Source organism: Pteronotus mesoamericanus, unplaced genomic scaffold (assembly GCF_021234165.1).
Source record: "Pteronotus mesoamericanus isolate MK-2021 breed Mesoamerican mustached bat unplaced genomic scaffold, CSHL_Meso_final contig_78, whole genome shotgun sequence".
Taxonomy (NCBI): Eukaryota; Metazoa; Chordata; class Mammalia; order Chiroptera; family Mormoopidae; genus Pteronotus; species Pteronotus mesoamericanus.
In genome coordinates, this window is record NW_026555258.1 from 3,785,475 (window position 1) to 3,807,372 (window position 21,898).

At 52.0% G+C, this 21,898-nt stretch overlaps 1 protein-coding gene across 9 annotated transcripts in view; it reads right to left on the reverse strand.

The window, feature by feature from the left end:
* Positions 1–21,898, reverse strand: part of PRRC2B (proline rich coiled-coil 2B) — an 83,351-nt gene that overhangs the window by 29,361 nt on the left and 32,092 nt on the right. For 7 of the 9 annotated variants that reach the window (XM_054584211.1, XM_054584207.1, XM_054584203.1 and 4 more), the window contains exons 5-13: positions 21,453–21,525; positions 17,273–17,416; positions 15,085–15,326; positions 14,508–14,629; positions 13,937–14,079; positions 8,720–8,810; positions 6,247–6,439; positions 2,708–3,023; positions 771–979 (exon numbers count right to left, since the gene is read on the reverse strand). In XM_054584211.1, coding sequence (XP_054440186.1) covers positions 771–979; positions 2,708–3,023; positions 6,247–6,439; positions 8,720–8,810; positions 13,937–14,079; positions 14,508–14,629; positions 15,085–15,326; positions 17,273–17,416; positions 21,453–21,525 — 1,533 coding nt within the window. The remainder of the gene's footprint in view (positions 1–770; positions 980–2,707; positions 3,024–6,246; positions 6,440–8,719; positions 8,811–13,936; positions 14,080–14,507; positions 14,630–15,084; positions 15,327–17,272; positions 17,417–21,452; positions 21,526–21,898) is intronic. The other 2 variants (XM_054584205.1, XM_054584204.1) reach the window with 2 other exon arrangements.

Sequence of the window (21,898 nt, forward strand, 5' to 3'; positions counted from 1 at the left end):
TGCGCACCTAGCTGATGAACTAAGGAACGTCTGGGTGTCGTCCCGCTTCCCACCACCATGCACTGCTCATCGGCCATACACTTGCCCCTTTATTACTCCTATGAGAGACACTTAATTGTCAACTAGTGTTCCAGCTGGACAAGGTGGCCAGGCCTGCAAGGGGCTGGGCATGATCGCAACCATCGCCCAAGCGCTCTTGCCCAGGGCAGGAGGCAAGCCTCTTTTACAGTTTATGAGACACCAACAGACGATACTGCTAGGTCAGTTCAGAGGAGCCGTAAAGCCCTCCCTGCCACTCTGAGAGGCAGGTAGTCCTGCCTCCTGGCTGACAATGACCTGCCCCAAGGCCATGCCCGACTGGAGAAGCTGCGATCTGGTCAACAGGTGCCAACCCACACCCTCCACCCCAAGCGCACGCATCTCACCGTGAGAGCTCTCCAGGCAGCGCCTGGAAGGCCCCAGGGTGGGGCCACGGTGCACCGCTCTGAATGGAAAAAACCACTCTTCAAGCTCATCTACACCAAGTCCAGGGCACACACCGCACACTCTTCCGTACTAATAATAGACAACAAGGTCAATAAACTGCCAAGCAGAGAAATCACTTGGAGAAATAACAGTCAGAGGCTGATCTACCAAGGGCCAGGGTTTTGAGGTGCAGCTCCTGGTGTGACTGGGAGATGGGAGGGTGGACTTTGGTTTGTTTTAATGGAGGGGACATCACGCAGCAGTCGGGTCTGTTTACAAAGACCTTCTCAATGTCTTCTGTTTACCTGCTGCTGCTGCTGCTGCTGCTGCTGCTGCTGCTGGCGCTGGAACCTGGGAGGAAGCGACTTCTGGTACTTGCTGAACTCCTGTGCCGGGGACCCAGCCTCCCTGGCCCCGTCCTCACTGCTGCCGTTCTGAGCCACAGCTGCAGGAGCCGTGGGGGCTTCCTCTGAAAACGAGCTGGGGGCTTCCGGGGCAGAGAACTCGGGAGAGCCTAGAGAACAAATAACCGGAGGAATGGCCGCGGTGAGCTCAAAGGGGCGTGGCCAATCGAACGCTTACAAGCGAATGTTTCTCCTGGTCGGCACTGCGGCCGGGGCAGACTGCTCCCACCCCGGACCCTGGCACTGCGCTAAGGCTTCACAGCACCGGCTCGCGGGTTCCCACATCACCACCACTCAGGGGTGTTCTAACACATGGCCCTGTGACTGCGGCCCAACACAAAATCGTAAATTTATTTCAAACCTCTTTTTTTTGCTCATCAGCTCTCATTAGTATTTGTGTATTTAATGTGTGGCCGAGAGACGCCAAAAGGCTGGGCACCCCTGCTAGAGGAAATGAGGGGTCCAGAGGTCAGGGCACTGTCTCAGGTCACAGCGCCAGTGGCGGAGCCGGGATTATGGTCCAGGTGAGAGAGGTTTCGTTAATAAGGACCCTGGTAAGTCAGTGAGCAGCCACAAGCTCGACGACACCCCGCACATACACTGTTCCAACAGCATGGCTCAACCCGTCCAAGGCCGTGTGACATGGGCAAGCCAGCTTCTCCTGGCTGTTTCTGCATCCGGACAGTGAGCACAGCAGCTGTGCCTACCCCACAGGGCTTGTGGAAGTCACAGTAAACAAGACAATCCACGTAATGAACTTAAAGCAGCACCCTGCAGCCCGTATGTGCTCAACACAACTGCTCGCCGCTCTCTCTGAAATTCCCTTCTTCCTTGCCCCTCTCCCAGCTTTGCGCGCCCCCTCCCTGCCCACCAGCTTTAGCGAGGCGTAACTGACACTTGCATTCTTCATTCTGCTGCGGGGGGCTGCGGACCCAGCGAGGCACAGAGGAACACTGCAGGAGGCCGGGGCGCGCGCAGGGAAGCTCCAGGCCTGGCCCGAATCACCAGACCCTCGGCACAGCTGGGGGACCAGCACCCACTGACCACGCTCCCACCAAGCAGCCCACGTCCCAGACTCTCCATTGCCCCGCAGTGTAGACTGGAAGCCGGCACAGGCTTCCCTGGGACATCACTGAAAGGGAGCTGACGGGGACACCAACGGCCGTCAGACCAGCAACATGACCCCGTCTGGGAGCCTTTCAGAGGCCGAAACTAAGAGCGGGCCCTTCTCCTGAAGAGCTGGTTTTAGCTGGTTGGGGTTTTTTTTTCATCATAAAGAACACAGCTGATCATGTTCTTTAAAAATGCTCAAGAGATGCCCCATCAAACAGCTCCGCACAGCGTCTGATGGAGGCTCGGGGGCTGTCGCTCTGAGCGTGCCCAAAGACGTGCGCTTCCAATGGCATGGAGGACTCTGTGCTTTTTTTAAAGACCTGCAACATCTGCATCTTTGGTTGAGCACAAGTAATGACAACAGTGACAAAGACGACATAATTGGTAATATTACCAAGAAGTACACGCGTGATTTCTATGGGCAGAAACTGTGCCAAGGGCTTCACAAACATCACCTCACCTGGCCCTGCAGCCCTCGGGAAAGGACACTGTTATCACCCCATCCACAGGTAAGAGAACAGCTCCAGGGGGGTGAGGCACAGAGCCCTCTAGTTTTACAGCTGAAACAGAGTGGAACTCCAGGCATGTGACCCAGGCTGAAACTGAACGACTGATGCTTCCCAAAATCCTCTAGTGGTAAGCCACAGGCTGTGCTAGGAAGCCAGGCAGATGCAAACAAAAGCAGCCCAGGGTCTCCAATTCATAGGAGAGGGACCCCCGCTTACCTTTGCGGACCACAGGGCCATTCTCCTGCAGGGGCACCTTCTCGGTTACTGGAGACCGGGGCACTTCCTTCTCCACCTGCTTCTGGGCCTCACTGGCCTTCTGAGCCTGCTTACACTTCTGGTCCAGCTGTTTGAGTTTGGCGGCACAGGCAGCCAACCTCTCCTCCCGGGCTCGGCGCTCCTCCTCCTCCCGGCGCTTCCGGGCGCGTTCCACGGCCTCAGACATCTCCGACTGGATGAACTTCTGCCGTGGGGGTGGCTTGTCCTCTTTGTCCTCGATAGACTGTTGCCGGAACACGCTGCCCACAGAGGACTTCTGCCAAGAGAAGAAAGAAGAAATGAAACGGGACACAGGGCCACTCCCAGGGCGGAGTCAACGCTCCCTCTGAGACCCTCAACACCCTCGGGGCCCGCGGGATTATCCGGCTATTACCCTGCGCTAGGTGAGCCAGAGCTTGGCCCCTGCTCCGCCCTTGAAGATGTTTGGAATGAAGTTTGGGCAAGGGCCAACCTTCTGCACCTTCGTTCTTCATTGGCAAACTGGGGACAACACAAGAAGCCCTTGGGATTGTGAAGGGGCCTTGAAATGCCTGCGAAGCACTCAGCCCTGGATGGACACAGAGGGACTCCCAGAACAAGGACGCGCGCCCCTCCGAATGGCACGGAGATGAGGCCTCCGTGGGTAACACACAGGTAACGAACAAGAGCTGAAAAGCACATGCTCTACTCCTTCCCTCGCGAACATCTATAAACCTCTGGGTGTAAAGAGCCATTGAGAAGTGAAATTCATAGCCAGGTACACGGTTTCAGGTGATTCTTTATACAAAAGCAAAAAGGCATGTCTAAGACCAGTCCTTGCGTCTATTTCATCCACCCGCACATCTCTGCCTGGCTGCCAGTCACTGGGCAACACTCAGGGGCCAAAGAGGCAGAAGGACTCAACACAGGGACCACCTCTGCCTGGCGAGCGGGGAGGGGAGCACGGACGGCCACAGCCACGGAATCCCAATGAGATGTGACTACTGAAACATACAGCTTCCTGTTATGAGTGGTAATTACACAGATGAACAAGAATTGTCAAAAGTCACCAAACATTAAGAAAAGTAAGTAAGGCCTATGACTTTTCTTACGTGTTATTTTTATCTCCATAAAAGCAATATGCAACACAGCTGCCGGATTCAAAAAGTTTCTCCTAAAAATTAACTTATGCTCCAGAGACAATTGCTGCGACCATAAAAGATGACAGAATTCTAATTCGGAAACATGAAGGTAGTTTTTATGTAATACAACTGGGACCACAGTGTGCACACTTCCTTCCCTTTGCTCTTTTGCGTGGATGTTACCGTCCATCCACGCTCTGGTGCGGGTGGGCGCTGTCTCACCGCGTGGCGTCAGCTATAATTTACCTGAAACCCTGGTGGCCAATCCACTTGCAGATAACCCTTAATGCATGTCCCGACTGTCTGTCAGAAAGTCCTAGCAATGAGGTAGTGGGATTAAAGGCTATCTGGGCATTGTTCAGACGAATGACATGTCTTTCTAAACTGCTCTAAGATTAGCTATTTTGTAAACTAAAGTTCTGAAAAATATTTGAATTACAATAATCTTTCCAAAAATGAGGGTGCATAGAATTCTACAGATTTTATCTTTGTTGACTCTATTCAGTTAATTCAGTGTTGCTATAAGTAGGTCAAAGTGAAACCTTCTCTTGAATACTGTACAACCCAATATATAAATGAAATTTGGATTAATTTCAGGCTAATTTCTAAGAGCAGCCATGTGTCTGTCTATTCTCTGTATCTAGCACAGCACCTGGCACACGATATGTACTCAATAAAAAAGACTGAAAGTGGCGGGCATTTTCATCTTATAAGATGTGGAACAGGAGCCCTTTAAATAGCAAAACTCATTGAAAATTGTTAAGTTTTGCCACATGTATTTAAAGTATAGCCTTTACCACCCCCAGCTCTGCCCCTCCTGAACAATTCAGTCCCAAAGTCATGAGACTGTGGCGAAACAAAGTCAGCATCTGCGACAGCGTCCTGGTGGCCGGGAGCAGGTGGTCAGAGCCCGGGCAGGGTGAGCATCCACGCGGCAACGGGGCCCCACTAGGCTGCCTGAGCAGGGGATTCCTGAGGAGAGGCGGCCCGGCAGGGGAAGGCGGGGCAGCTCCGCGGGGCGCCGACGCCTGAGCGAGGAGGGCATGAGCGCACAGGGGAGGGCGGCGGCAGCCATGGGAGACGGGTCGCCGGTGGGCGGCTGACCAGACAGGTGTGAATGTCACGGACGAATGGGGGACAACTAGGCTGAACTCTGTGGAAATGGAGCAGGCAGCTGACTTCTCATTTTCTATGTGGACAGATACAGAAAACTGTGGACGTGGATGTGTGTGTACATATGTGTACACACGTGTGCACAGACATTCCCCAACTGTGCCCGGGGCAGGGACACCCCAACAGCACTGAGCACGCCTAGTGCCCGCATCTTAGACTCTGCACGGGGACTGCTTCCAGGGCCCAGGCAGGGGAGGAAGAAAGGAGCTTAGAAAAACTCGTTCTACCGGAAAGCAAGGGGCTGCGCAACGGAGGTGGAGGCCTGGAAAAGGGGCACGGACGCTGCTTGAAGAGACTCCCAGCAGCCAAATCAAAGACAATCTGAGCTTCAAAACAGCGATAAAAACAGATTATAACTCACTGATACAAATAAACTCAAAGTTGGATGAGAAACAGGATATTCCCAGCCTCAAAGTATCTGCCCCCAAAATTCTTATCAATTACAAACGTGGAGGAGAATAACTGCACAGTGTGCAACTTGGCAGGTGCCGCCTTAATCAAGTGACAGTTGTCAGAGAGGGACAGGGCAAAATCATGGTCCCCTGTTAGGATGCAACGAGAAGAGTTGTGTCATTTCTGAGAGATTCTGAGCAAAAAAGGAAACCTGGATCCTAATCGTGAGGAAGGAAGGACCAGACAAACCCAATCTGAGGCGCATCCCACAAGCAACTGGCTCGCACTCTCCAAAGTGTCCAAGTCATGAAAGGGAAGGAAAGGCCGTTCCAAACCGACGGGGATGGAAGAGACAGGGCACCTAAGGCAGGAGGCGATCCAAGGACATTAATAGGACAACTGTTAAAAGTTGACGGCAGCGTTGCACCAATGTTATTTCCTGGTTGAGACTGTGGTTACTTAAAAGAACTGTCATTTTTTGGGTGTTATACACCGAAGTGTTCCGTGGGGATAGTGCCTGATCAGGCTACGTCTCTTCAAATGGCTCGGAAAAAAGTATTCTTTGTACTGTACTTCCAGCTTTTCTGTCAGTCTCTGCCTGTTTCATTATTTCAGAAGACATTTTTTAAATCAAAAAAAAAAAAGAGACATGTCCCCCTAGGGCGTTGAGAAACTGAGCCATTGAACTTGGCGACCGGCCAACGGGCTGGCCTGTTGTGGTCCTGCGCCTGGAGCCCCGGTCACATGAACATGCAATGAGTGTGTGTCCCAGCCTGATCACAGGTACAGAACCCCTTTCGGCGCCCATGGTACCTGGTAGTCAGGGCCTGACGTCCAGCTGTGAAGCTTCCTAGACGGCGGCTGAGGTTCCGGCGCCTTCCGGACTGCCCGGCTCATGCCCACCGTTTCGCCCCAGTCCTTTCCTTCCTCTTGGGTGCGCTTGGCGTCGGCGCTGTCTGCAGAGCTCAGTGACGACTGCCGCTGCCTCCTCGGGTCCCAGCTGTTCCTAGGACAGACCACGCACATAGTCTCCCCGTCAGCCCGATACGGCTGGACCTCACCAGTAACAGGCCCTCCTCGGTCAGCTGCTTGCACACCAATGTCCTCTGTCAGAACACACCTACCTCCCCATCTCTCATGGGGAGCAGGACCGGCCCAGAACCCCAGAACTGAACACCAGCATCTACCAAATCACTTCTACACACAAAGTTCCAGGTAGGAGGTCTCACACCCTTGCCTCATCGAATGGAAGGAAAAAAGGCCTCCCCCCGACCCCCGCCCATTTTTAAGAGTAGAACATAGAGTCTCAGAGAGGCTGCACAGCTGCTCGCCCGGGAGGAGCTGGCAGATGAAGGTCCTTCTCCGCGTACCACGGCTCCTGCCCTGTGCTCTGCACAGAAAGGGGTTCAACCACCCTCCTCGCACAGCCACCGACGGCTCCCTGACTGAGGCCCCTCCTAAAGAGGGCGAGAGAGGAGAGCCCACACTATGGGAAGGGGGAATTGCAGAGGGCAGCTCTGAGGCTGGAAGGGAGGGGGAACTGCGCAGGGTTCATCGTCATGGGCTGCGGTGTAAACACAGGCTCTGGGCCAAGAACGGACCTGCACGCACCAAGCACCTCTGTGTGAGAAACAAGAGCTCAGTAGCGCAACAGGAGTTCAGAAAAACAGGACCAGGCCTGGCTGATCCGCACCTGTCTGCGCCTGTCCCTGCTCACACACGCACGTGCCTGGGGGGAGGAGGCGGCGGGTTGGGAGAGACCGCAGTAAGGCTCCTGATCCGCCAGAATACTTTAAAGACAACCAGGCACAGGGTGAAGGGCAAGAGGATGAGATGGAAGCAGAGACACGCAGCTGACCCCTGCAAGGTCCGGGAGAGACAGGATGCAGGCCCCATGGCCCCAGTCCCAATGAGTGGGGAGGGGTACAGTCAAGGGCAGCCTCAGGAATCATCAGCGATGGGGACACAAAGATGGCAAAGGGGACTTGGAGCTTGTCGCATGCGTCTTGGCTGGAGGGAGGGGTGGGAGCACGGGTTTTGAGCATCATCAACCAGCTCAGAGAATATCAAAAAAAGAGCAGGTTTAGGGACCTGTAGGTTCAATTTGAGGTGTCCTGGGTCATAGCCAGTAGCAAAGCTGGGTCCAAAACCCACGCCTAATTCTTTCAGTTAAATATTCCTTTAACATCGATGGAAAGAGACAAGAAACAGAATGTCCTACTGATCTAACAAATCTGTAATATTTATTTCTTTGCCTTTCACTTCAATTCTTGGTCACATATCCTTCTGAGTTCAGCGTTCCAAGAAATGACCCACAGCTATTCCCCAAGTGCATTCAAAGCTTCAGCTAAAAATCAAACAGCATGAAAAGAATTACAGAAGCCTCAATTAGTTGTGTGTCATCAGAGAATGGCAGCATATCGCTACCAGCTTCCTCCAGACGAGGGGCACTTACTTCAGGAGCTTTGAAGCGAAAGATGATACAACATAGAGAGACTCACAGACTCAACTGTACAGACATTAAATCACTGACGATAAAATAAACAAAGGGAAACATTAAAGCATTAATATCTAAGCAATATAAAACAATCACATCTTTGAGGTAATGCACGAAGAAAACAGGAGATTCCACACGAAAGAAAATGTGCTTATTTGCTGGTACTCAAAAAATGCAAATTAAGGCAACCAAAGGTACTATCTTTAAAGTACCAGCCAATACTACTGATATTATGATTAAAAACAGGAGGGGCTAGAGTACAATGAAATAGTTTCCAAAGGGCCATTATGAGAAAATTAATCTAATAAAATAACCCAAAAGAAGAGAGGAAAGATTACAGCGGTCTGAAAAGGACGGGAAACCTGGCACACCCTGCTCACAGCTTCTCCCTGTCCCCAAAGGTTCTCAACATGTTTCTGTACATATGTCCCAAGCCAGGGTGACCCCGGAAGAAAGCAACAGGTGAACCCAGGTGGTTCCCCAAACTGGCGCGGCCGCCCAGGGTTGTGAGGGCACGGCGCCGTCATCAGCCTGCAGGGCACATGTCTACCCGAGGCACTTGGGGAAAAGACTGGGGCAGCGGTCGCGAACGTAGGACTTGGGCTGGGATGGGAACCCTGGCTCCCCTCCTGAGCGGCTCAGGCCTCTCCCCTGCCAACCAAGCCAGCACCTGCCCTGCGAGACTGCTGGACACAAGGATGTGCGCTCGGCACGGAGACCAGCCCCCAGCAGTACGGGCAAGCACCCAGGTGCCCTGGAGCATGGCGGGAGCAGGGTGGGGCGCCTTACCACTGTGGCCTGCCGTCCTTCACAACGTCCTCCTCCTCTTCATCATCACTGAACTTCAGCTTCTCAGAATAGTCCACTTCCTCATGGAGGCCTGCAAGGGGGCGGTGGGCCAGGAAGAACAAGGAAATGAGAATTTCAGCCACTGAGAGTGCCCCTGGGGGGCTTCCGCCAGTCAGGAATTACGCAGACCCAGCTGGGGACAAAGGCGCCCCGCCCAGCTGCCACCACCAGAACAAACTGCAGGTGAAAGGGAATGACACTGCTCGCGTCTGGTAACAGCAAAGCGGGCTGGTCAGACTAGTCCTCCCACGGATGAAAGTTATTGAACCTGGGCAAAACATTTTACAAATGTATTGGAAATGCAGGAGGGTGAGCAAAAGCAGGCAGAGTCTGGACCGGCGCTGACCCCAGCCCGCGAGACCTGGGCACGTGCATTACCGCACAGACCCGGGCACCGCCCCCACACCCCCACCAGCACCGGTGGGGGGCGGTGTCTGCCAACTGCTGGGCGGGTCACAAAATGCAGCAGAGCCACACACACTGAGACTGATGAACCTTGAAATCACCACGCTAAGTGTGAGAAGCCAGACACAAAGGACCACATATTGTAAGATTCCATGTATGTGAAATGTCCAGGTGTAAATACACAGAAACAGAAAATAGGTTAGTATTCGCCAGAGAAGCAGCGTGTGTTTGTGTGTGTGGGCGGGGGGGGGTGGTAATTGGGGGTGACTGCTAAGAGCAAAAGGTTTCTTTGTGGGTGATGGAAATGCTCTAGAATTGGGTAGTGGTGATGGCTGAACAAACTTGTGAACACACTAAAAATCACTAAATCATACATATATTTTTAAAAGGCATCATTCCAATTAAAAGGCAGCATTAGATTTGATGAAAAAGCAGGCACAACTATGTGCTGTCTCCCAGATTGTCACTTTAAATACAAACACAAAAGAGGGGAGAGGTAAAGAATGGAAAAAAGATACACCATGAAAACAAGTAATTAAAGTTGGAGCAATGATATTGCCATGGGACAAAGCAGACACCAAGACAAGACGCTCTACCAGAGATGCAGAACATGTGGACAATTCAAGGGGTCCGTGTCAGCGTCATAAACATAAGTATGCACTAAGCCTAATAAAATATATGAAGCGAAAACAGGAGAAAAAATAAATCCGCAATAGTGAAAAAGTTTAATACCTCATTTTCAGTAACTGATAGAACTAGACAAAAATATCAATAAATACGTAAGATCTGAATGACACCACCCACTGCCTTGACTAAACTGATACTTACAGAACATAATCCCAAACCGTAAAGTACACATTCTTTTCAAATCCACTTAGAATATTCACCAAGATAGACCACATCTTGGTCATAAAATATGTCTTAATAAGTCGAAAAGATCTGAAATCATTCAGGGTGTGATCTCTAACTCTAAAGAATTAAATTAGAAATCTAGAAAGCCTCAATCATGAAAATGAACAAAACAATGAAACAGAAAACAATGGAAAAAATTAAAGCCAAAAAGCTGCCTCTTTATAAATATTAATAAAACTAAAAAGCCCTTGACAGAAGTGAACAAGAAAAAGAGAAAAAAACACAAGTTACCCAACTATCAGGGGAGAGAGAGAGAGAGCATTATAGATGCTACAGACCCCAAAGGAAAAGTAGCATCAACAGTTTACACCAGTAAACTCAACCTGAAAGAAATGAACAAACCCTCTGAAAAACCCAGTTATCAAAAACTGACACAGAACAGGAACCTGAGCAGCTACATAAACTCATTAAAGAAATAAAACTATTACCACAAATATCTTCACAAAGAAAACTCCAGGGCTAAATTGTTTCACTGGCAAGTTTTATCATACATTAATAAAAAAAAAATACCAACCTTACAGAAACTATTCCAGAAAGTAGAAAAGGAAGAAACATTCTCCAGCTCATCTCATGAGTCCAGCATAAGCTGGTACCAAAACCAAACAAAAATATTAAAAGGGAAGATTACAGACCAATATCCACCATAAACAGAGAGAGCAAGAACCTTAATCAAATATCAGCAAATTGAATCAAAGCATAAAGAAAGTAGTTTATTCTAGGAATGCAAGGACGGTTTAGCATTAAAGAAGTAAATCAGTACAATTCACAAGATTACCAAAATGAAGGAGAAAGATCATATGATCACAAACACAGGAAAAGTATTTAACAAAATTCATACAGACCCATTCATGATTTAAAAAACCAAGAATTCAGCCAACCAGAAATTGAAGGGGATCTCCTCCATCTGATAAAGAACATCTCCAAAAAGCTACAGCTAACATCATATTTAATGGGGAAACACTAAACATTTTATCCCTAAGATGAGAAACAAAGAATTTGAACACAACATTGTACTGGAAATAACACGGTGCAATAAAGCAACAAAAAGACATAAAAGGCATGTGATCTGAAAAGGAAGACATTAAACTGTCCCTATTTATAGGTAACGTGATTATTTAGGTAGAAATGCTAAGAAATTAAAAAGAGCTAGTAAAACTAATGAGTGCATTCAGCAAAGTGTCTGACAAGGCTAATACACAAAAATCAGCTAATATTTCTGCAGAACAACATCAGACACTTAAAAACAAAACTTAAAAAAAAAAAGCCATTTCATCAAAGACCATAAAAGACGCAGGAACAAACTTCAAAGACGGTCAAGATCTCCACTCTAGAAACTGTAAAATGCTGCTGGGAGCAATGGAAGACCTAACAGACTCACTAGGCTGCTGGGAGGGAAGATTAAAACGACGTAATTTATCCAGAAATAAACTCTATACAGTCCTCACGCAAATGCCTGCAGGCTCTTTGTAAATACTGCCAGGCTGATTCTAAATTTATATGGGGATGAAAAGAACTCAGTATAGTCAAATAACCAAAAAACAAAAACAGAAAACAAAGTTGAAAACTTACAACACTCCCTGAATCTAACACATACTATGAAGCCTAGCGTGGCGCTGGCATAAGGGTGAATAAACAGATCAGCGGGGAAAGGGGTCCAGAAACACACCTGCACTTACCAGGTCAATTGATTTTTGGCAAAGATGCCAAAGCAATTCAATAGAGAAAGGAAAGTCTTATGAACAAATGGTGGAAAGCAACTAATATCCTTATGGAAAAACAAAAACCTCAACCCCTTACCTTACACCACACAGAGCAATTATTCAGCATGGATCATAGATCCAAAAAATGAAGAGTTAAAACCATAGCCTTTTGTGGGTGGTGGCGAATACGCAGAGAACGCTGTGAAGGCCCCAGGCACTCTGCGAGAGTGCAAGATGGTGGGGCACTGCCTGCCCACCCCCAAGGGCCGCACACCGCCCCTCGCCCGCATGCGCATCTTTGCACCTAACCATGTCGTTGCCAAGTCCTGCTCCTGGTACTTTGTGTCTCAGCTGAAGAAGATGGAGACATCTTCAGGGGAAATTGTCTACTGTGGGCAGGTGTTTGAAAAATCCCCCCCTTCAGGTGAAGGACTTTGGTATGTGGCTGCGCTACGACTCCCGGAGGGGGACCCACGACATGTACTGGGAATACCGGGACCTGACGGCCGCAGGCACCGGCACCCAGTGCTACCGAGACATGGGGGCCCGGCAGCGTGCGCGCGCCCACTCGATCCAGATCACGAAGGTGGAGGAGACTGCAGCCAGCATGTGCTGCCCGCTGGCAGTCAGGCAGTTCCATGACTCCAAGATCAAGTTCCTGCTGCCGGGTCCTTTGTCGCCAGCACAAGCCACGCTTCACCACCAAGAAGCCTAACACCTTTTTTTAGATGCAGGGACTCCCTGTCCCCTCGTCTACCCAAATAAACACCTCAGGAAAACCGGGGTGCTCAAAATAAAAAAAGTTAAAACTATAAAACATAAGGGAATATCTTCACCACCGAGGTGGGGGGAGACAAAGATTTTTTTTTAGATAAGACACAAAATAACCATAAAACACAAATTTATAAGCTTCATCAAAATTAGAAACTCCCACTCTTCAAAACAGTTCATTAAAAAATGGACAAGGCAGGCAATGGGGGAAATGTTATGTGAAACGTTCCGTTGCAACAGACGTGTATTATACCACTCAAAACAAACAAACAAAAAAATACACCTGTAACCAAATGGCACATTAAAACATGTTCATCATCATTAGTCACTGGCAAAATGCAAACTAAAAGCACAATGAGATACCACCGCACACCCGCCGGGATGACAGGAATCGTGAGGCCTGGCAGGAGAGCGCCGTGGTCGCCGCTGGGGAGGTGGGAAGGCATGGCCTGGGGGGCAAGGACTGGGGGGCACGGTCTGGGGAGCCTTGTGAACCTCGCCCCCTGCCTACCCTTTGACCCAGTACTTCACTCCAAGATATTTACTCAAGAGAAATGAAAACATTATTCACAATGGAACATCTGAATGGGAAGACAAAGTATATTGCTGCAATGAAATACATCCCGGCAATTAAAAACCACATATATGTGTGTTGAATCTATATATATACGTATATATACACATATATATATATACACATATATATATATGTGTGTGTATATATACGTATATATATGTAAACAAACACCCCCCCCCCAACATTGATGAATTTCAAAAACATGCCGCCCGAGAAAAAGCCGCGTGGCTCCACAGGCCTAAGTTCCCCCGGAGGCAAAGCTACCCTGCGGTGCGGTCCCCCGGAAGAGCAGGAGGCCGGGCCAGAGGTTGGGGGAGAGGCTGACGGGCAGGGACAGGGTGAAGAGGGAAAGGTTCTGTCTTGTGTCACACAGGTATATCCCTGTCAAAACTGTACAGTTAAGAGGAGTGTCTTTCAATGTGATTAAAATTTTCTTGAAAACAAACAAAAGAACATAAAAGAATACAACTGGGCTGGGGGATGGAGCGGGCGACATTAAAGGGACAGGAACGGCAGGACAGTGGTACTTGCAGAAGCTGGGTGATGGGCAGCTAGGGGGTTCATGACACTGTTTTGCTTGGTTTAACTTTTCCATTATAAAAAAGTTTTTAAAAGTGTTAACAGCATGGTAAAAGTCTACCATGGTTCTAAGATCAAGACCAAAGGCCAAAAGACTGGCTGAGCGCCCAGGAGGACCTGTGTGGAGCACTAAAGGGGCTCCTGCAGCTCCCTGTCCTCGCGCCCCCGCGCCCCCACTCCCGCCTCTCCCCTCCTCCCAGGAACACCACCCACCTGCCCAGCCGTCGTCTGCGTCGGTGTCCAGGTCATCGAGGCCCTTGAGGTTCTCCGCTGTGATGATGGTGGGCCGCGGAGCCCGCTCCACCAGCTGCCTCAGGGGGCGGGGCGGGCGCGTCATTCCTGGCCGGTTCTCTTTTCTGGTGAGAGAGAGAAGAGCTCAAGACTCTGCACATGTGGAAGCAAAACCAAACACTTTTCAAGAAACAAGCCCCAGACTACAGAGGTTTACGTTTGTGTTTAATATTTAAGTCATCTTCTTTGGAAAAAAATACGCGATAGAGAATTGCACCGCAGATAGAAGTCCCACTTCATTCTGCAGTTCTGTGGCTCAGTGCAAATGCCCAGGGTGGTGGCGAGCAGAAATGCCAAAATTTTACCTTTGCCGGGGGGGGCCTGAAGTCATCACCCAGCCTCTCACCGGCCCCAGCCCCACTGCCCACGCCCCCTGGGGCTCAGCGCTGGTTCACAGGCGCACTGTGGACTCCAGCAGACAAGGGCATTTGTCAGCCCCTTGTCTTGTACCGGGGTTATCTCTACACGCGTGACGATAATGCAGTAGCCTTACCCGTCCTGGTCGTTCATCTGGAACTGTCTAAAAGGAACACGGGGTTCCAGGCGGAGCTGGGGGAGGGGGAAAGGTCCTCGTTCCACTGGCCCCTGGTTCTCCGGTGACTGTGGCGAGCACATCTGAAACATAACACCAATGAACAGGGTTTTCGGGTAATGGCCCAACCTCCAAGTTCTGCTCCCATTATAATTTGTTTAGGAAAATGAAAAATGGGAAAAAGAAACAGGAAAGACTTGGGGTTTCCCATTCGATCCTGCCACCATCTCCCCATTCCTTTCCTACTGTAAGGAAAACTGGGGACTTGTGTCTTGGGGAAAAGCTGCCTCTCCTCTCTCTCAAGAACCAAGCCTGAAATCCTATCCACATCACCAGGGAAAGGGGCCAGAAGCCCTTAGGATGTGGAAAGAGGGAGAGAAAGTACAAAACTAATGAAAACCTCCACGGTAGGGTATCAGGGCAAAGAGTGGAATCACGGGGGAGAACCTAAGGTGGACATTCAACCACGTGAAGTGGGTTCTGCTGGATGTGGACAGGCCAACGTCATGGAAAAAAAATGCACACTCTGAAGACTTACAAAAGCAGGAAGCATGTCATGGTATGTAGGTGGGTGGTATGCATTTCCCATGAACTGTGAAGCCCCTTTGCGAACAGGCTGAGCCGGGCGGAGAGAGGGGTCCTTAGAGTCGCTGGCGCATGCCGAGGAGGGGGCTCCGTCTCCCGCACTCGAGTTCCTGCTGCCCAGCTCAGTTGGGGAGGCGCTCAGAGACGTGGCAGAAATTATGTTTCGCCCACCGCCCTCCCTCCAGCTTGTCACATCTGGAAATTGAAAGGGGGCAAAAGGGGAGAGGAAACAGGAAGGGGGGAGGGGGAATTTTATGAGGTTCTGAAGGTCAAGGGACCCCCTCATTCACCAAAAAAAAAAAAAAAAAAAAGTGAAGTACTGAGTCGACTGGTGACGTCTGTCAGGAAAGGCTGGGGGCGGACACCTGGCCAATGAGTATGCACTTACTGAGGGAAGTCTGACTGCAAGGGAAACACAGGACAAGGTCCGCTCAGAGAGAAGGCAAGTGCACACAAGACAGTCTTCAGAGACTGACTGAAACCCCCCGCCCACCACGTCAACCCCACAGGAACTGGGCCGCCCCGATGGGAACACAAACAGCGACCCAGCCCAGGTAGGATCGGCCCAGAGTTCAACCCTGGACTTGATGTTAATACCACGGAGACTTCTGACATGTTTTCAAACTGTGTCACAACTGCACCTCTAGCCGGAGGCCTCCCCAGTTCCTGAGACAAAGCAGAGCCGGCTCTCAGCCAGCGGGGTGTGGAAGGGCGGGGCCTCCACAAGGCCCGGCCGCCTGCTCCAGCACTGGCCGGAGGAGGGTCCTGCCGCCGGGCACAGGGAGGACCTGCCGCCCTACGGGACTGCCTTTTCAGATGGTGCTACCTGCTGCCAAACGGGGCACGATCTGGGGGAATTGCAGGCCAAGGAGAAAATGTTCAAGTCAAATAACTCCTCTCTACAGTCAGCTCTTGGTTAGGGGTTGAGGCATGAAAGGTCCCCAAGCATGTGACCCCCCCAGAGAAAGGGACGTAGGACGGGAGCCATGAAGTTGGGTTCCACTCTAGCTCTTCAGCCCTCGCATGCGGTCTGTCTATGGTGCCCCCTCTGCCTTCCACCTTTCCAAACGAGGAAATGGAACTACTTCCAGAAGCTTCTCCTACTTCTAAATGTTTACAGTTCTATAAAACATCTTTTTTTTTTTTTTTTTTTTTTGGTAGAGGATAAAGTTTTTATTCACTCTCCAAGAAAGGAGAGGGGCATGGTGTGGGGAGATACACCAGCCACGGCTCATCTTAATTAAACCCAGAAAGTCACAATTGTCGGCCTACGGAATCTGAAGACATATCTGGAGTGGACGGAATGACCCGGCCCAGGCCCGAGGCGGCAGCAGGCTGGGAGGCAGGCCGTGGAGAGGCCCCTTCACCCACGGGGCGCCGGCGCCGGGGCGCCAGGGGAGCGGCCAGGACAAGCCAGCACAAGTGCCTCATAGTTCAAGACCTGATCAAGAATACCCGCAAACACCTCCCCCCAAAATCAAGAGCCATTTCATAGTCTCTGGTCAGAACAGAGAGGAAATCTCATTCCTAACACCTTAAACTCTAACCACTCGAGGCTTCTAAGAAAAATATTACCAGCAAGTGTGGCTACACAACACTTTCAAGTCCTCGGCCAGGCCCCAGGGGAGGGGCCCCGGGGACAGTACTAAGCAGGCTACACAAGGGAATACGTGAAAAAACAGATAATTCTTCATTGGCTGGGGTTGGGAAGGCCTGGAAATCAGACTCTTTAACAAACTCCCCAAGGGGTCCCGTCGGGACACGGCTGGTCTGGGGACCCAGGGTGTAGGCCGCAAGCCCCCGAATCAGGTACCAAGGTGCTCAGCCCTTGGTCCGCCTGCACTCGCCACGAGCACCTGAGCCCGGCAGAACTGCCTGTCTGGCGACAGCTGCGAGGGCAGACAGGCCCAGCCCAACCCCAAAGACGAGAGAGGAGCGGCCTCCAGACCAGCCGAGGGAGGGAGTCCAGCAGACGCAGGGCCCAGGCTGGGGGGGCAGCAACCACGCTCTCCAGGCGTGGCACCGGGCCCCCGGAGCGACGGCTCTTTGGGAACCCATGCATTTTGTCCTGAGAGTCCAGGAGAATGAGGGGCGATCCTGCTGTCCCCACATGTGCCCAACAGGGGCTGCAGTTCACTTACTCTGAGGGCGGAGGCTTGGTCCTGGCCCATACGACAGATCTAAGACGCCCTTTTCTTTGCCAGCCTTGTCCTGCCCTCCAGCTGCTTTCAGCGTCGGAAATTCCTCGGGAGAGAAGGATAAGAGTCGGCTTGAGCCCCTTAAACCTGTCAAGAGAACCAGAAAGACTTATGGAGCAAGTGAGGTCGGCACAGCAGCTCCTGGCTTCAGCATCTCCACGCACCGACAGCCACGCTGGCCAGAGACGGGCTCTGGAAGCGCAGGCCGGCGTCTGCGCTGCAGAGCAGCATGAGGCTCCCCGACAGTGCCCAGACGCTACCCACAGGAGCGCGGGGCAAAGGGCATGGGGTCAGGTGCCGCAGCGGCTCTGGCCCAGATCCTCCCGGCCCAGGCAGCGAGGTCCTCCTGGAGGCCCGGGTGGCAGTCTTCGGCAAAATCAGTTCAAGGAAGTCCACTGCTTTCATGTGGGGGCAACGCCAAAAACAGGTGCCCCCCACCACCCTCCAAAGACCTCGGCCCCAGATTTACACTCGTGAGTACCCACTCCTTTCTGTCCTGCCCAGTTCACCATTTTCTACAGCATTCCTCCAGCCCTGCAAGGCCAAACACTTTACTGTTGTAACCCTGGGAACAACGTCTTTCCTTCCTTCATTCACCCACCAACACTCTGAGCGCCTTTAGAGAAGGCTCTTCTTCGTTTTCACCCTCCCACTGAGGGCCCTCGGCCCTGTCGGGAGCCCCGTCAGGACCCTGCCAACATCTTCCGGAAGAAGAGATGATAACAAGTGACGCATGTAAGGGTCCAGAGGGCAAGCTGGTCCCTTCATCTGGAACACATGCCCTGCAAAGCTCAACCCCACGCCCCGCCACGGCACTACCCTCAGGACCACTGGCTCATGGACCTGCCGGCTGTGCCGACCTCACCAGGGAGATACGGTGGGGTCAGAGTTCAAGCACAGGAAGCAATGCGTTCACCATCCCCCTTAGTGAAAAGGTCCAGGGCCAAATAAACCCACGAGGACGACTGCTGGGCACAGTCCTCGGCGGCGATGCGCCTGAGATGCCGGCTCCAAGGGCCACCAGGGAGCCACACGGCGCTGGGAAGGGGGCACCAACTCCCACAGTGAGTGCGTTATGTTCCGAACTGGCGAGATGAAACGTGAAGTCATGCTTTCAAAGCATGGTAGAAAAAAATAAAATCAAATAAAACCATGGTAGATTATTTGAAGTAGAAAGAAAGAAAGCCCAGTACCTTCTTCCTGCCTCACCAGTCATGAATTTAATTAAATTTACCCTCCACAGATACAAGAATAAAGGGCAGAATTCAAATCTCAAACCCACGTATTATCATGGCTAGAGTTTGAATGCTCTGCCACATTCACCCACCCACCCACCCCTTGTCCCATCTGTTCTCTGCCGTGAAACTGAGGCAGTGAGATCAGAGGCTTCTTCTAAGGTCGCAGATGGAAGCACTGGTGGCATTGCTGGTGCCAACGCATGCGCCACCAGCCTCTAGCCACCACCCAACCACACAACCCGGCCTCCTGGTCTTCCCGGGTGACACTGCCAACTGAGAGACTGCCTTCCACGCGGAGAGTCCCTCACCTGAATAGGAGGCCTTTTGAAAATGTCTGGGGGTAGCACATCCCCAAACCCCCACAACCCTGACGGCCTTGTGGACCAGTGACCCAGCACAGGGGGGGACCCCGAAGACTGCATCCCTCAGAGCCCCGCCTGGGCCCAGCGCACATCTGTTCTCCCTTCTCGGGCGACTGGGCTCTGCCATCTCCCAGGCGAGCCAGCGCACGTTTACAGAGTATTTCCCTGAGTTTCAGGGTTATTTTCCAGATTGCTTTATTTCCTGATAGGGAACACAGTCACAAGGTTTAAAAGGAAAAAGCCACAGAACGGTCAAAACGGAAGCCTTCCCCCAGCCTCGCAGCCTCCCTGCCCGCTTGCGATGCCTGGGGAGGCGGGCGCTTTGCTTCCCCCTCCCCTCCGCCCCTCCTCCCTTCCTCCCGAGTTTCCTTCCAGAGGTTTTTTAAGAATGTTTATACTTTTTGAAGTGTATTCTCCACCCCATTCTCTGGATGAATATAACATCCTCTACACACTATCCTGCACTTTTCTCATGTAAGACTGTGTCCTGTAGATCTTGCCCTATCAGTAGAAAACAGATTTTCCCACATAGAGCTAAACAGCATTTCACTAAAGTGCCATAATTTGATGGCCAATCCCACGACTTTGCAATCTTTTACTATTGCAGCGCTGTAACAAAGGACCCCGTGTGTCTGCACACTCTCCCCTACGCACACGGGCTGTACCACCCACAGGGTGACCCCTCCAGGTGGAGCTGCTGGGTCCAGCACCTTGACAGGAAGGGCCGAACTGCTCTCCATAGGGACTGTACCCATTTACTTTATTTTGTTTTTAGTCTTTGTAGTTCTTCTTAAAGAAAAATGAATACATTGGACTGACTTAAAATCCCAGGTCACAGAAAGCCAAAGAGCCACTGTCAAAAATCCAGTGAGGGCTTGTTAACAGCCCTACACAGGTACCTGACCTGAGGGGGTGCATCACCTGTCCCATCCCCTCCCTCCTCCCCTTCCTTCTCCCACACCTGAATGGAGAACCGTGAGGGACAGGCCGCGCCGCCTACCCCCACATGAGGTCAGGAGCGTGAAGCCAGGCACGCTGGGGACGGCTCCGCCAGCACACGGACTGGCACATCGCTCCCTACTGGAGACTGCGGAGAGCCTTCAACCACCCCATGGTCCCCACTCAGAGGGACATGTCCTGTGGGCAGGCGGCCGGGGGAGGTCGGGGGAGGTCAGGGAAGGCAGGACAGGACAGGCGGCCTTTTCCCTAATGCAATGGAAGGCACACCCAGAGGAGCCTGGGCCGCGCCACACCGAGACAGAGGGCGGCCACGGCGGCCAGCGCTACTTCCCAGGCTTGCCTTCACACCGCCACACCCCCACCAGCAGGGGCAGCGCCTGGTTTGGTCTGCACAGTGCGCTAGAAATACTTCAGCTGACGTGGAGAAGTCAGAAGAGTTCCCACAGAAAAATGTGGAATGTTTGGCCCTGACCAAAGGCCATCAGTTCCATTCCTGGTCAGGGTACTTGCCTGGGTTGTGGGTTCGGTCCCCGGTCAGGGCACGTACAAGAGGCCACTGATTGAGGTTTCTCCCTCACATCGATGTTTTTCTCTCTCCCTTTCCCCCCTCTCTAAAAATAAATCAATAAACTCTTTTTTAAAAGAAAAGAAAAGAAAGAAAAATCTGGCCCTGGCGGGTGTGGCTCAGTGGATTGAGCGCCAACCTGAGAACCAAAAGGTCGCCAGTTCAATCCCCAGTCAGGACACATGCCTGGGTTGTGGGCCAGGACCCTGGTTAGCGGTGTGCAAGAGGCAGCCAATCAATGTTTCTCTCCTTCCTTCTCCCTCCCATCTCCTCTCGCGAAAAATAAATAAATAAAATCCCCCCCACCACATCTGGATTTTTGGCTTCTCTCAAAAACGCCCGCCGACTGCGGGCCTGCATTCTGGCAGGCGCCCGTCCCCAGAGGCGGGCCTGGTAACCTCTGATCCAGCCCCACCGCTCTGGCCTGGCTTGGAAGCCATTTCCCTTTGTCGTTCAGCGTTTACGCAGGACGCTGAACACTGTCCCCTTCCGTTCCTCTCCCTGACCTCGCCTCCCGAAGGACCAGGCAGCTGGCTACGCCCAGCTTCGCAGGCTCCGTGTCAGGCCCGGCACCCGTGGCAGTAAGACCCCACACAGCCCCTGCACGCTTGGCAGGCGGCTCGGGCGCCAGGGCTGGCTGATTTGTGAACCCAGGCCCACGGCGAACGCCATGCCTCCGGAGACCGCCCTGTGGTCCCAGGAGAGAGGAGGTCGCGCATACTCCTTCAGCACAGCCAGGGGACAGAGCGGCGGACCAGGCGCACACCTCAGGAGGGAGGTTTGGGCCACAATGTTCAGTGAAATCCAAGAGCTGACACGCTTTCAGAATCAGCGCTTCCTCACCTGGCACAAAGGTGAGGGTCCCACAGAGCACGGACTCACAGGCGAGAGACTCTACAACACTCTAGGCCACAGACAACCTGCTCCGACTAGAACAGGCCAGAAAAGGTGCACGTCCCTCCTGCCCACCCACCGCTATGCCCCCCTCACACACTTACCACCTTCGTGTCCTGCTGGCTTTCCATTCAGCTGTGCCCATGACTTTGGTCCACCTGGCGCTGAATTTGTATTCTGGAAAAAGGAAGAGAATTAGTAGAGAGCCAGCCCCGTCGGTCTGCCATCCGTCCCTCAAATGAGCTCGGACAAGGTGCCACGGAGAACCGACAAGGAGCAGGTCGAAGGGGGGCCAACGCAGACCAGCTCAGAGTCACACAGTGAGTTACACAGCAAAGCCAGGACTCAAACCCACATCCACCGTCATGCTGCAATCCAGAACATTCTGTCAGGTTGCCTCTCCTGCCCACAGAGCTACTCTGCCTTGCTACAAAGAGCAAGCCCTGATTCTAGCATGTGTCTCAAATCCACGGGCCACTGCTATTAGGACATAAACATGGGGACGCCCCCATGTCCGATCTTTGGCTGGAGGGCCCTCTGCAGCCCCTTC